The 14,633-nt window shown below is 35.8% G+C and overlaps 1 protein-coding gene across 1 annotated transcript in view; it reads left to right on the plus strand.

Annotated features, from left to right (window-relative positions):
- The window catches only part of LOC141336504 (transmembrane protein 131-like), a 76,304-nt gene that overhangs the window by 38,125 nt on the left and 23,546 nt on the right, over positions 1-14,633 (plus strand). The window contains exons 5-9 of the mRNA XM_073842157.1: positions 1,981-2,104; positions 2,237-2,353; positions 5,502-5,606; positions 8,125-8,202; positions 11,591-11,744. Of these exons, the coding sequence (XP_073698258.1) occupies positions 1,981-2,104; positions 2,237-2,353; positions 5,502-5,606; positions 8,125-8,202; positions 11,591-11,744 (578 nt within the window). The remainder of the gene's footprint in view (positions 1-1,980; positions 2,105-2,236; positions 2,354-5,501; positions 5,607-8,124; positions 8,203-11,590; positions 11,745-14,633) is intronic.

The following is a 14,633-nucleotide window of genomic DNA, read 5'->3' on the forward strand; positions in this document are numbered from 1 at the left end:
TCGTAAATGGCGTAAAACAGTGATTTATTTACATGGCTCCTTCGATGCCCGATTGACTTTCATTGACAAGCTGTTGTGAGCATCGGCTAACTGACCCCAGATTTCGGACAGCAGTGGACAAGACGAGATGAGATATGCAAGGTACGTTTACACTCGGTATCATGATTCAATACACTTTAGGTCAAAATCACACCGGAGTTCTCCTTTAATATGACTCCTACATTAACAATAATAGCAATTATTGTTGTTGTTATTATTATTATTTATGTCATAATATTTCTAAGTAAGTTTTTGGCAGAATACTTTTGGATGCAGAAAGTTTGGTGCATCAAAATGGTGATTTTTTTTTTATTTTTATTTATTTATTTATTTTTAAATGATCCAATTTAAAAAAAAAATTAGACCGTCTAATTGCTACATGTTTTTTATTTTATTTTTTTATTACTTGATAATAGCTGTGTTCACGTCATATCGTAATTACCATAATTCTGAGATGCCAACACATGACATTCTACTCTGAGCCGTTCCAGGTCCTCAGAATTGTGCATTTCTATGACGACAATTTAAATGCCAAAGCATTCACATGCTTTCAGAACTCACAATTAAAACTTGTGAGCTGGAAATGTTGTAAGAGCTATGACTTGGACCGTGTGACCACCACCACATTCATTTAGACACTACATCTGAGTCAGAAATCGTGGTCGGCTCCGAGAACTTCACATGTTGTCATCTCAAAATTACGGTGATTACAACATGGTGTGAATGCAGCTAGTGTTTTAGAAGTTAAGTAACTGTCTCTACAGTTGTTGAGGGCTGTTCTTTAGAAGATACACTGCACTCCAAAAGTTTGGAATCGCCCTAGAAAAGTGGGGTTTTGGACAATATTGGTATGAATGCTTTTTAATTTGTGATCATTTTGCTCTGATAAGGGACAGCACAAACTACGAAAACATATTTTATTACATAAACAGTCTGCATATGAATAGAAAAAAAAATAAATTTTCGATTCATCAAAATATCCACCATTAGCAGCTATTACAGCTCTGCATAATCTGGGCGTCCGAGTTGTCAGTTTATTCAAACATTGACTTATGATATGATATATTACTCCAAGCCTCCTGAAGGATTGCCCAAAGATGATTCACACTGGTTGGACACTTCTTATGGACATCACGGTCCAGTTCCTCCCATAGTAGCTCAATTGGGTTGAGGTCGGGTGATTGGGGAGGCCATTCCATGACAGACATGAATGCACAGCTTGGAAGTGTGCTTGGGGTCAATGATAAGGATGTATGCTTATCCACACTTTGCCAGGGGTGTTTCCAAACGTTTGGAGGGCAGTGTAAATAATAAATAACTGTTGACTGAAGTTAACAAGTTAATAATCTTAGTCTGTCCATTAGCAGTGTTGAGTTTTGGTAACTGAAGATGTAGTGTGCCTAGTCGGACACATATAAACACTTGAGATTCAGTAGTGCGAAGCATCTTCAGTGGTTTTTATTGGCTGTCGTGTCTTACATGCTGATATTCACGCACCTCTTTTGAAGTTGACTTTTGACCACAGGAACATCATAACGTAAAGAGCTGAGCTGCTAAGCTTTCTGTGGTTAGAATCAGCTTTGAAAGGTCAACTCAAGTCTTTTAATAGACGTATGCGGCTTTGAGTGACATTTACTTTCATCTTTGCTCAAGTGTTGTAACACTGTGAACCGTTCTCATTATGATGCTTTGGGGAAGTGTGTGCTTTGAGTCTGGAGACTGAAAAAAACGATCTCCTTTTGAGCATGGTTATATTTCAAGAAAAGAATGTTTATGAAAGCAAAACATTCCCTGACACATCAGTCATTTAGATCAGTTTTTCCATTTCACAATGGTTGCATTCACAGTGATATGCTTTAACAGAAACATTCTGATGAAAATGATTTGGGAGTCTATAATGCTGTGTTTCGCTCTTTAACATGTGGATCTGTCATTTTGCAGGCCGGTGGGGCTGCCAAGAGCTGAAACCATATATATCCACAACCCGAGCCCAGAGCTCCCAGTCTCTCTGCTCTCGGTGTTTACATCCAGCAGACATTTTCACATGCCTTCTTTCCACAGAAGGGTAAGTATGCGCCCCATTTCACATTTAGTTTGCTCTCTCTCTTCCTCTACGTCAATGTAATCACTCCCATTGTCCTGTATAAATGTAATCCAGTGTTTCTTGTTGTTCAGTGTTTTTTCTTTTGATTTACAGGTGATTCCACCCAGAGGGAGAACATCTTTTAAAATCATTTTCCTCCCCACAGTGGAGGGCAATGAAGAAATCTCTTTATTTATTAACACATCAACCCATGGGGTGATATCATACCAGGCAAGTGCTATAAAATTATACTATTACACAGCCACTTTTTCACTTAAGATGTTTCATATAGACATATTTTTACTCTGGGGTATACTAAGGGGGACATGTGGAAGACATTCATATTTAAAAGAGGTTTATTTAGCTTGGCAGCAGTGCAAAAGCAATGCTAGCCAGGCGCATAAAATGACAGTGGTAAATGGTATTCCCACGGTTGGCAATCGTTTAAGATTTTGTTTTTCCTCAACCAAAGTACATATTACGAAACAAATTTAAAGGATTAGTTCAATCCTGAATTCAAATTCTGGATAATTTACTCTCGTGTGATTCAAGATGTTCATGTCTTTCTTTCTTCAGTCAAGAAGAAATTAAGGTTTTTGACGAAAACATTCCAGGATTTTTCTCCATATAGTGACTTTAATGGGGATCAGTGGGTTGAAGGACCAAATTGTAGTTTCATTGCAGCTTCAAAAGGGCTCTATGTGATCCCAGCCGAGGAATAAGGGTTTTATCTAGCGAAACGATGTGTAATTTTCTTAAAAAAAAAAAAAAAAAAATAGACAAATTCATATACTTTCTAACCACAATGCTCGTCTTGCACTAGCTCTGTGATGAACGTCTACAACTTCACGCATTACGCAATCTGTGTCCTTCAAAATTCTAACATTATTTTGAGTTTTTGGAAAGGCCGTTTAACTTAAGGTCCTTGCACGCCCGTCCGAATTTTTCGCACGTTAAAAAATAGATTTAACCTCATGTTGTGTCAATCACCTATACACACTGCCTCTGAAACTTTTGTCCATCATACAAAAATTTGCAACGGGTTAGTTTTTCTGCATTTTTCGCATGTGTAGCAAGCTTTTTGAGATGTTTTGACAATTCAGAGTCACCGTACAAACGCCAAAATCCAGAATGGCGTCTGACAAGTTGCTCCACTTTGTCTTGCAGCACGAAGCAATGACAAAATAAACGAAAAAAAGGAATACAAAGAGATGGAATATAAAGACAGATTGCTAGCAAAACATCAAACTGAGCCACTGACATCATGAAGTAAACTTTGAATCGCTCTGGATAATCCTGCAGTTTTTTGATAAAGAGGTTGAACTCTTCTTTCTCTGTATGCAATCTCAGGATTGTATGAACCAAATATTTCCTCTTTCTTTTTCTCTTTTTTTTAGAAGAGGGAGAGAAATAGATCTTCCTCAATGCTTGAAGACTCCATTCTGTAATTTTTTCTTTTCTTTTTCTTTTTTAGAATGAGGATACGGAAAAAAAGCATTTGAATATGTCGGACTCAGTGTGCAAGGACCTATAGTCTCTGCACGTTCACTTTTTAAACACTGGGTACTTCGCCTACGTCACGCGAGACCTTTCCGACGTGATTACATAATGCATGAAGTCATAGAGCTAGTGCAAGGCAAGCATTTGTGGTTAAAAAGTATGTACATTTTTTTAGAAAATGGCAGTTCGATTCACTAGATAAGACCCTTATTACTCAGCTGGGATTATGTAGAGCCCTTTGAAGCTGCATTGAAATGTGCAATTTGGACTTTCAATCCGTTGATCCCCATTGAGGTCCACTGTATATAATTTCTATTCAACTGAAGAAAGAAAAGCATGAACATCTTGGATGACATGGGGTTAGTAAATTAGAAGAAAATGTTTAATTCGGGAGTAACCTAATCCTTTAATATTCATGACCAGAGCGCCGCCCGGCACAATTTATGTGTGCTTTGTTTTACTTTTACTTCTTTGTCTCTCTTATTCATACCAACATTCTTTCAGTTGTTTGTTAAGATGTGGTTGTGTCAACAAATTTAATTGAATCAAGGTCACAGTGTTTTTCTGGAAATGTAGGACAGTTTATATTACAATACTGATGAGCAACAAGCTTAAAAGTACAGAATCCTTTACAATAACAAGAATAGTGTGATACTGTGTGACTGTCATCAAACAAACTGACTTTAATCACCAAAGCAATATATATATTTTAGTATTGAGTTTATGTAAATTGTTACCTTCTGTAGTCATGTTTTCATTCTGAATAACTTCCTGGTGACCTGATAAAAGCTATAACACCACTGTATCATACTTTTTTATGTATGAAGAAACAAAACTTTATGGAAATACAATGTCTACACTAGCAGTCCAAAGTTTAGAAACACCTACTAATTATTTTATTGCGTTACCTTTCGAAAGTTGCTTTGGTTCACTAAGAAGGCTGCATTTATTTAAACAGTAATGGTGTACTATGGTGTTCTTTTTTCTATGTACAGTTGAAGTCAAAAGTTTACATACACCTTGCAGAATCTGCAAAATGTTAATTATTTTACCAAAATGCATGTTATTTTTATTTAGTACTGACCTGAATAAGATGTTTCACATAAAAGACATTTACATATAGTCCACAAGAGAAAATAATAGTTGAATTCATAAAAATGACCCCATTCAAAAGTTGTCATACACTTGATTCTTAATACTGTGTTGTTACCTGAATTTTTTTTTTGTTTGTTTAGTGATAGTTGTTCACGAGTCCCTTGTTTATTCCTAAGCAGTTAAACTGCCTGTTCTTCTTCAGAAAAATCCTTCATGTCCCACAAATTCTTTGGTTTTTCAGCATTTTTGTGTATTTGAACCCTTTCTGACAATGACTGTATGATTTTGAGATCCATCTTTTCACACTGAGGACAACTGAGGACTCGTATGCAACTATTACAGAAGGTTCAAACATCCACTGATGCTCCAGAAGGAAAAACGAGCCAGGGGTGTAAACTTTTGAACAGAATGACGATGTGTACATTCTTCTCATTTTGCCTAAATATTACAGTATTTATTTTTTTTTCATTTAGTACTGCCCTTCAGAAGCTACAGAAGCTACTTACATGTTTCCCAGAAGACAAAATAAGTTACATTTACCCTGATCTTCAAGTTCAAAAAGTTTTCACCCCCTTAATGCTTTGTGTTTTCTGCTAAAGTGTTTTATATTCATGTGATGGCAAGCTGAATTTTCAGCAGCCATAAGTCCAGTCTTCAGTGTCACATGATCCTTCAGAAATCATCCTAAAATGCTGATTTAGTGCTCAAGTAACGTTTCCTATTATTATCATCAATGTTAAAAACAGTTTTTGAAACAGTTTTTGTCTCTCTCTCTTTCTCCCAGGTTTTTGGGGTTGGCGTCCATGGGCGATCAGTCAAGGACGTCCATAGAAAAGATAGCGTTCTGATATTTCCCCACATACAAAGCATTAATCTAACACAAACTCAGGTATGCGTCATGCATGTGGATATGCTTTTTGCTTAGTTGTGTGCTTAAAAACGCAGATGTTCTTTTCTGTTTACTATCCTTTGTGCTGGATGACACATGAGGTCCAGCAACAGCTGAGTGCTTCTGTCTCCTATTACTGTCATAGCCATTAGCACGCACACACACACACAGGACATCATGCATTAAAAAATACCCAAACAGCCATGCCGTAAGATACCCATGCAAACCCACATGACTAAAGCCTTGCTCTTGTTGATATTTTCAGGGGTCTGCACAGAAAGCAAAAATTATGGCATGAGGGGCTGTTCACAACACATTTTTGCATTCCTCAACAATTTCCATTGTCTTGCAACTGACAAAAACTTCTAAAAATGCAGCTAATTTACTGCATTTAAGTTTAGTTCCAAGACAGTATGCCTGATATGTATTACATGCATATCTGTAATACTATAAGCATTGCTGTCTACCTGCCTCTTATAATTTTCACAATTCAAACCTGCATCACAAGACCACTGTATATTTCTTCTTAGTGTTGATGGTCTATAAGAGGTAGAAGATAGAGGTAGAAGGTCTGTTTTATCTCACATAGGTGTTCTGCTAGGTCTCGGCTCTCATAAACAAGTTTAAATATAGATGCGCTTCTGTTGTAGCGGCTACATTTAAAGTAAGCCCTGTGTTTGCTTGGAGCCACTGCAATTTGCAATGTCTCTTGTGCTGAATGATAACTGAATATAAATGGCTATTCCTCCTGAGATCCATCTGACTGGACTTCCAGCACAAAATGACCCCCATCCTTATTTTGTTAATCTGAGTGTAGAGAAACGTGTGAATGTATGTTTGAACCTCTACCTTTACACTTCTTTTGACTAATTTGAGCTACATTTGAGGCTTAAGGCTGGTTTTGTGGTCCAGGGTCACATATGATCAGCCTAAGTCGCAGAGGTATATTTGTAGCAATACCCAACAGTACATTGTATGGGTCAAAATAATCGATTTTTCTTTTATTGACAAAAATCATTAGGATATTAAGTAAAGATCATGTACCAAAAGATCATTTGTGAATTTTCTACCATAAATATATCAAAACTTAATTTTTGATTAGTAGTTTGCATTGCTAAGGACAACTTTGAAAGTTTTTGCACCCTCATATTCCAGATTTTCAAATAGATGTATTTCAACCAAATATTGTCCTATCCTAACAAGCCATACATCAATGGAAAGCTCATTTATAAATCTCAATTTCAAAAAATAGACCCTTATGACTGGCTTTGTTGTCCAGAGTCACATATGCGATATTAGCTAAAAGTTAGCATAACCACATACTGTACATTCTTGAGGAGAGATTATGTAACCCTGCTATTCACTTCTAATTGGGCTGAGTGCTGTACAGCTGACATGTAAAGATACTGTATCGTTGAAGGTTACAGACTCAAAATAAATTGATAACAGTAGGGATGTTTCACCCATCGACAACTTATGAAATCTAGTCTCAATTAACTGGTTCTTCTGACATTTCACACCTATTCGCTGTCTAATGCAGTGCCTCATTTTTCAACATTGACAATCAGTGTCTTGCTGTTGTGTTTGCAAAATGTGCATGAACTTTTTAACAGGATAATCCCACTCAGGCTATTAAGTGTTGTAATTTAGTTCATTCTGTCATTATTTATTTCCTCTCATGTCTTTCCAAACCTGTACGAATTTCTCTCTTCCGTGGAACACAAAGACGTTTAGTAAATTCTCCAGGGTGCATCTACAGTAGACTACTTTTACGTTTTATTAGAGATTTGTTGTCATATTTGCAGCTTGGCAGCTCCTTGCCAGCATGTACATTGATTATGTGAAAAACAGAACAACGTGAACATGCTGTGCCTCATTTTGTGAAAGTCATGCAGGTTTGGAAAGGCATGGAGGCGAGTAAATAATGACACAATTTTTATTTTAGGGTGCCTTGCTTGAGGACACAACAGTGATGGGTTTGTTATTGTTCGCAAATATGGTTACATTCACATCCCACATTCAGATCCTTTTGTCTAAGAACATCTATCTGTGGAAAAATCACTGTGTAAGCCACTAGCTTTAGAGTGTAATTTCAGTAGCACTTCTGTAGATGAAGATGACTACCTGTCTTTTATAGGGGCCCGTCTTAGTGACTGATGGTCTTGAATGCATTGAATAATTCATGTTTCCTAAAGAGGTAGAGGAAATGAAAGTTAACATCCTTAATGGAGAACACATAAAGAATGAACAAAAAAGTTGACGTGATTGGTGCCTTATTTAGAGTCATCTACATTTAAAAGAGTTTCTTTGTTCACTATTGAAACAGCCTCACAAAAAATTGGGCTTTCATGTGTTTTATTATGTGTTGTTATAATATTAAGTTGCTGCAGATGAAAGCGTCTGCTTGATCATGTAAATTAGATATATTTTTGTGATCATTTTTCACAATTTTGTCTGAAAAGAGCTTCTGAGCTGATGAATTTTAATGGTCTTTTTCTTTTCTTTTTTGCTCCTGCAGGAAGATGCTTCTAATATAACAATTTTAGGTTTGCTGCTTGACTGCAGTTTACCAAAAATGTTCTATAATCAGCCCCAGGTAAGATGTAATCCCAATTTCAGGAACTGTGTTAAGGCCTGTTCACACCAAGACTAATATTTGGTACTAAAACTTTGTGCGATAAACATTTTAAGTTGAATGAACGGGTGTTTATTCGAATGCATCTGTTCAGATTGAGACAAACATTTGAATGTCATAAATGCAACATTTTTATACAGAGATGTTCTCATTTCTGCAAAGAAAAGTGTCCAAGCTATAATATTCACGCTTATGGTCACATGCTTGGCGTCAGTGAATAGCAGAAAATGAAATTGGAACTGGCTCTCGTGTTTCTGTACTCTTGTAGTTGGTGTTGTTTGATAAACACCGCAGCATATACAAAAATGTACAGTATGAAAACATGTAAAAAGGGTTTGACTTCATTTCTTCTCCAGGACAAGCAGGTGTCAGAAACTGAAGGTTGTGCAGAGTTTTGTCTCCAGGAATAACTGGCATATTACTGCTTTTCTATACGCACCCACTTAAAGAGTGAATTTACATGTTCCTAAAACCTGTTTTTATGCATTGTTCTGAACAAACAGCATACTAAAATTGTGCCGTATTTTCATACCAAACATTCAGTTTGTTGTGAACAGGCCTTGAGAAATTACTTAATTACTTACACTGCTTACACATTTAAGGAACTATAGGTTTGCTCTATTGTGTGATGTTGAAAAATCTAAAATTACGAGATAAAAGTCAAAATGTTTCGAGAATAAAGTCAAAATTAGAAAAATTAAATAGTAGCAATTAAAGGTATAATATTTTGAGAGTATAGCTTGTGCATGCAAATGGTCTGGATTGGGAGCACCAGGAGAAGTTGCCAGGCCGTTGGAATTTATTTGAATATATGTGGGATTATTAGCAGAAATCATACCATGTGTTATACTCACAGGGAAAGTATGCTTGGAAATAATATTTCACGTATTCGATTTCATTCATTAGGCCTATTTAGTGCTTCAGCCATCCAATAATAGCAATAAGCTTTGTGCTTTTGGTACTTTTAATAAAAAAACAAAGTCTCAGCTTTCAAAATCTGTCAGTTTTATAGCAAAATACAAACAATGTGTCTCGCAATAATGTGTTTAATCAGTGTTGTTTTCGTCAACGATGACGATGACGAAATCATTTCGTTGACACCACTTTTTTCCATGATGAAAACGAGACAATGACGAGATAAAAATGGCTCGTTGATGACTAAAACATGACGAGACGTGTGTGAGTTTTCGTTGACGAGACGAGAATAGACGAAAATGTTAGTGGGTGGTCCGTCAGACGTTTAAAATGCATGACATTTCTGCTTATTGTGCATGCCAATTAAAACCGAAAAAAAGTACCTGCCGCTATGGAAAGCCGTTTTAGCATTAAATGCTCTTTGCCATACTAGTATGGCAAGCCGTTTTAGCATTCCATCCTTGTTTGTCTTTTATGTTCTAAAACATTCCTTCATTATTGTAATTATTGGTGAAAATAGTCAATCCGGAAGCTCACATTGTGTTGAACTATAGATCTGCTATTTTCACAACTTATAAGTGACACTACCCAACAGCAAAATACTTACTGACCTACATTAATTTGTTAAAAGACTACTTTTTCCCTTTTTTTGACTAAAACTAGACTAAAACCTTTTTGACTTTTCGTCGACTAAAACTAGACTAAAACCTTCTTGACTTTTCGTTGACTAAAATTGGACTAAAACTATCACATATAGAAGTGACTAAAATTTGACTAAAACTAATAACCATTTTAGTCCAAAAGACTAAGACTAAATCTAAGATGGTTGTCAAAAACAACACTGCCTTTAATGTGGCGTGACAGACCTCTGTATTCATGTGAATCAATCGTCTTTTTTTCGGTTATAATGAGACCTTTGTTTCATTGAATTATACAGTTTTCTTTGTGAAAATTCCACCACCTATTTGCAAAAACGTCTGTGGCATCCAATCTTTCATTCCTCACATGTATTTAATCAAAAACAACAATAAAATGTTCTAAAGGTTGAAGTCGACTCCAACTCGTTAACATAACTTTGTTGTTTTTCTGAAGTATATAAGTGACTATTCACAAGCTGTTTACCTCACGGTATAATACAGTAAATGATTGGAAATAATATTTAACGTCTTCTATTCATTATTTGTAGCATGCCAGCCACTCAGTAGGCCTAATCGCAATAATTTTGTGCTTTGTTGCTTTTAATATAACAGCTCAGCTTTCAAATTCTGTCAGTTTTATCTCGAAATACAAATTATAAATGTGTTTTTCCTCATTATTTCAAGTTTATAGCACAATATAAACTTGAAGGAACATCAGAAGGAATGAAAAAACAGTATAGTATAATTTCATGAAACAAATGTCTCACTGTAATCTGAAAGATGACACATGCCGCTTAAACTGAGGCGAATACAACGATCAGTCACACCACATTAAAGAGCTTGAAAAAAAAAACATTATTGTAATAGACATATTGTTTGTATTTTGCTATAAAACTGACCAATTTTGAAAGCTTAAATATATCCCGGTGCTCCCAATCCAGGCTGTTTGCATGAGCAAAAGGCTAGAATATACGCTCAAAAAATTATAACTAATTTTGTAATTGCTACGAATTACTTCTTGTAGTTTTCGCTATATTCTCAAAATATTTTGACTTTATTCTCAAAACATTTAGACTTTATTCTCGTAATTTTGTCTTTATTCTGACTTTAATCTTAGAATAATTTTTTTTAACATGCCACAAAAACGCTGTTGTACTAATGTATTTGTGCTTTTTATGGTTTTCTTGCTTTTCAACTGATTGTCCCTTGTTAAAGGCATAAAACTGACATCCAGAGAATAATGAAAGCTCAGGTCCAAGCCTGACATCCTCTATCGTTGTTGTTGCTATTGTATTGCGTGATGCAAAAAACACATTTTTTCCATTTCCTGTTTAGCATAACCATATTGTTCGCAGAAACAACATCTCTAGATTGCGTCCCCATGGGTTTATCATTGTAGGTGCGAATGCAAGAAGGAAAAGCCTCCTTAAGTGTATAGCTCCCCATTAGAGGTCTCCTTCCAATTAGTCCTTGTTTGAAAGTCCTGGAACTACACGTTGGAACGCAGCTAATAATTCAATTGGGAGTTGATGGTGCTGTTAACACCTATCCATTCAGAGACCATGAACACCAACATTAATTTTTTTTTTTTTACAATGAAGCTTACACACATAATCATCTAGTCAGGTGACAGCTTTAGTTGCATTGATTTACAAGTTGTTGGTGAATGAATGTTGAGACATGGCACGTCTTGTTTAGTTGGAGTGCTTCGCATTCCTGTGATTTGTGTTGACGGGTGTCTGGCGTGTTGATGAAATTTGTCTACAGCCTTTATGTTTCTCTCTCTTTCCTCACAGGGTTGGTGTTTAGTATCCGAAGAGGGCAGAATTGCACTTCAGATCAGTCTTTCTGAAAAAGGGGAAAGGCCGAACCACCTGGACAAACTCAAGCCATACGTGCTAGAGAATATTGTGGTGTTGCTGGTCCTCCCACCACCAGAAGATGCTGTCTGTATGTCCATTTATACTTTTATTCATATTTTAAAGTTATTATTATTTTTTTAACATTTGTTTTATGCTGCACATAAGAAATGCATGACATGATTTTTGATTCAAATCCTCCCAGTGATATTTGTGTAAATTTTTTGCTGGCTTTATTTATTTTTGGCTTTCATTTATTTTTCCTGCTGATCTTTTGACTTTATTTTGACCCTCTCGGCGTTTGTTTATCTTACATTATGACAGTCATACAACACACACACACACACACACACACACACACACGAAAAACAATTTATGTGTCACTGGGCAGTTTGTTCAGAGCCACTGTGTCCATCGTGTTTTCACGGTCCCCATGTGAGGTTGGCATGATTCTGTTTTAACACGTTTCCACTTACACTTTTCCATTTGGACTGCTAGATTGCACTCATGGGTTCATGGGGCCCTAGGCGAGATCATAAAAAGTGTCCTAGTAAAAATGTCATAACATATAAATAGCCACAGAACCACAACAACATCAGAGGTTTTTCCTTTTTAAGAGAAAGCACAAACATACCACACTCTACGTAACTATATTATGTATATAATTGGATTTAATGGAATAGATTCATTATAAACAAACAACAATTGAGGCAGAGATATATACAAAACAAAAAAAGGCCTACAAGGCTTTCTTTACACTGCACCCAATTCAGATTTGTTTTTCAAATCCATCCTTTAAGGCTGAAACCGCAGTTATTAAATCATATTAAAAAATATATTTTATTAAGCAAGGATGCAATAAATTGGTAAAGTGAAGACACTTGTAATGTTACAGAATATTTGGTCTCACTTCACATTAGGGTGGCCTTAACTACTATGTACTTACATTTAAATTAATCATTTGGTACAATGATTATTTTACAAAGACACATTTTAAAGAAGTTGTACTCACTCTCAAGCATTTAACCTTTTTAACCCGTTTAATCACAATTTTTTTCTTAGACATGAAAATATCCAAATGATGAGTCATTAGTAACCCTTTGAAATCAATTATTTAAAAGTTTTTGGAAACATGTCTGAAAAATTATGTCTTATGGTAGGTCTCATTTGTTGGTGTAATTGGTTTATATCTTAGCCTAGCTATTTTAAACAGTTTTGATCACATTCTAGGGTTATTATTATGCTTAAAAAAACCTTATACATTATTGATAGGAACACTGAGATAAAAGACAAGAAAATACAACCATCAACGTATTTCAAAATTGTTACTTTTTTTGTGAAACATAAGACCAAATTTTTATATTAGTGCTACCGGTATTTACAACATCAATATGTGAATTCATATATTGATACTATACACCTTAAAGATAATGTGTACCAAAAATCTTTGCCATATCTTTATGGTAACATACTTTACTAGCTTGTTTTGGAGCTTTGATGTAGCAATCGTCTTCTCAAGGTGCAAACAGGAAATAAGCTGCTTTGGTCATGTGACAATTTGCACTAATCATGTAAAACTGCACATATTTAATTGACTTTAACTTTATTTTTTCCATATTTGCAGGAAGTGCACTAAAACATCAGTCAGTATGGTTTTTAGAGATTTCTAAATGAAAACCTTTTTTTACGGTCACTATGGTGTCCGGTGGGATTAAATAGGTTAATGTTAGTGTGCATGTTATCAAACTATACTACATTTAAATTTACTGCACATACTTATTTCTGTTTTGCTGGAAAGGCATTTTAGTTTAGATTTACTAACATACCACTGAAAACGAATGCACACTCTGAGGCTGCATTAACTTTCAGTTACTGAATGATCTAATGAGTCAGTTATTTCATCTAAACCACAGACATGTGGCAAAAATTATCACCTGGAGACACCTTGTCATAATTTAATTTCTGCTTTGAAAACCTCCAGGATACTCTTTAAACTGTTAGATATGAGCTAGGGATGCTCATTTCGGTTAATTTTCCTGACCGACAACCGCTGCTCGTTATCCGAACATTAACCGTTAACTGATCAAATTTGAATAATAAATTAGTTTAAAATAAAAATAGAATGCACGAGTATCTGTGATGATACATTTAAAAATACAAGCAAATGTTTTATTTTAACGTGCAAACAGCAGCATACAGAGCAACAACAAAAACTGTATTGACATATACTCAAATTATCACGCATCAGCAGCGCTTCTGAACAGAGAAAATCTGAGTAAAATAAATAAAACATATAGGCCTACACTGAATATATAAATTAAATAACTAATTAAGATGACAAAACTAAAACACACTGGCGCTTTGAAGAACGGTACCGGTCTTGTTCTTCCCGTCAGACACAAAAATATATACAGTAGCAAGCCAGCCTATACCTCAGTGTGCCTAGTTTTTAACTTGTGGACATGCTGTACGGACAGACTGGAGCGCTGCCTGTTAACTGTTAGATCCGCGACAAAAACACCATCACAAAAATCTCAATTTCAATTTGCGTTTCGGGACCTGCAAGGGACATATTTTTTAGTCCCGCTCCCGCAAGTGTCTGTCCTGCAGAAAAATCGTCCCGCTCCCACAGAAATGTATGTTATTTTGTCCTGCTCCCGCCCGCGACATTCATCTTTTATCCCACTTCCACCCGTAAAAGTAACCTATACCCCCCCGGGAATGCAGGTCATTACTTCATCTCTTGGCTGCATGAAACAAACTGTCGCGCTAATATAGAGGTAAAGACGATCAGAGTTATAGTAACGAACTTGCGCGTGCCTAATGTATGACACTCTTGTATATCAGTCCGCTATTGAATAAACAACCTATTCATGCTTTCGGGGCACTGATCCATAGATCCACATTTTTGCGTGAAATTTCTAAATATTTGTATAGTTGTCAAAATTAATGTCCTGTGAGTGTTTTATGTTCACCCATA

The sequence above is a fragment of the Garra rufa genome, chromosome 6 (assembly GCF_049309525.1).
Source record: "Garra rufa chromosome 6, GarRuf1.0, whole genome shotgun sequence".
Lineage (NCBI taxonomy): Eukaryota > Metazoa > Chordata > Actinopteri > Cypriniformes > Cyprinidae > Garra > Garra rufa.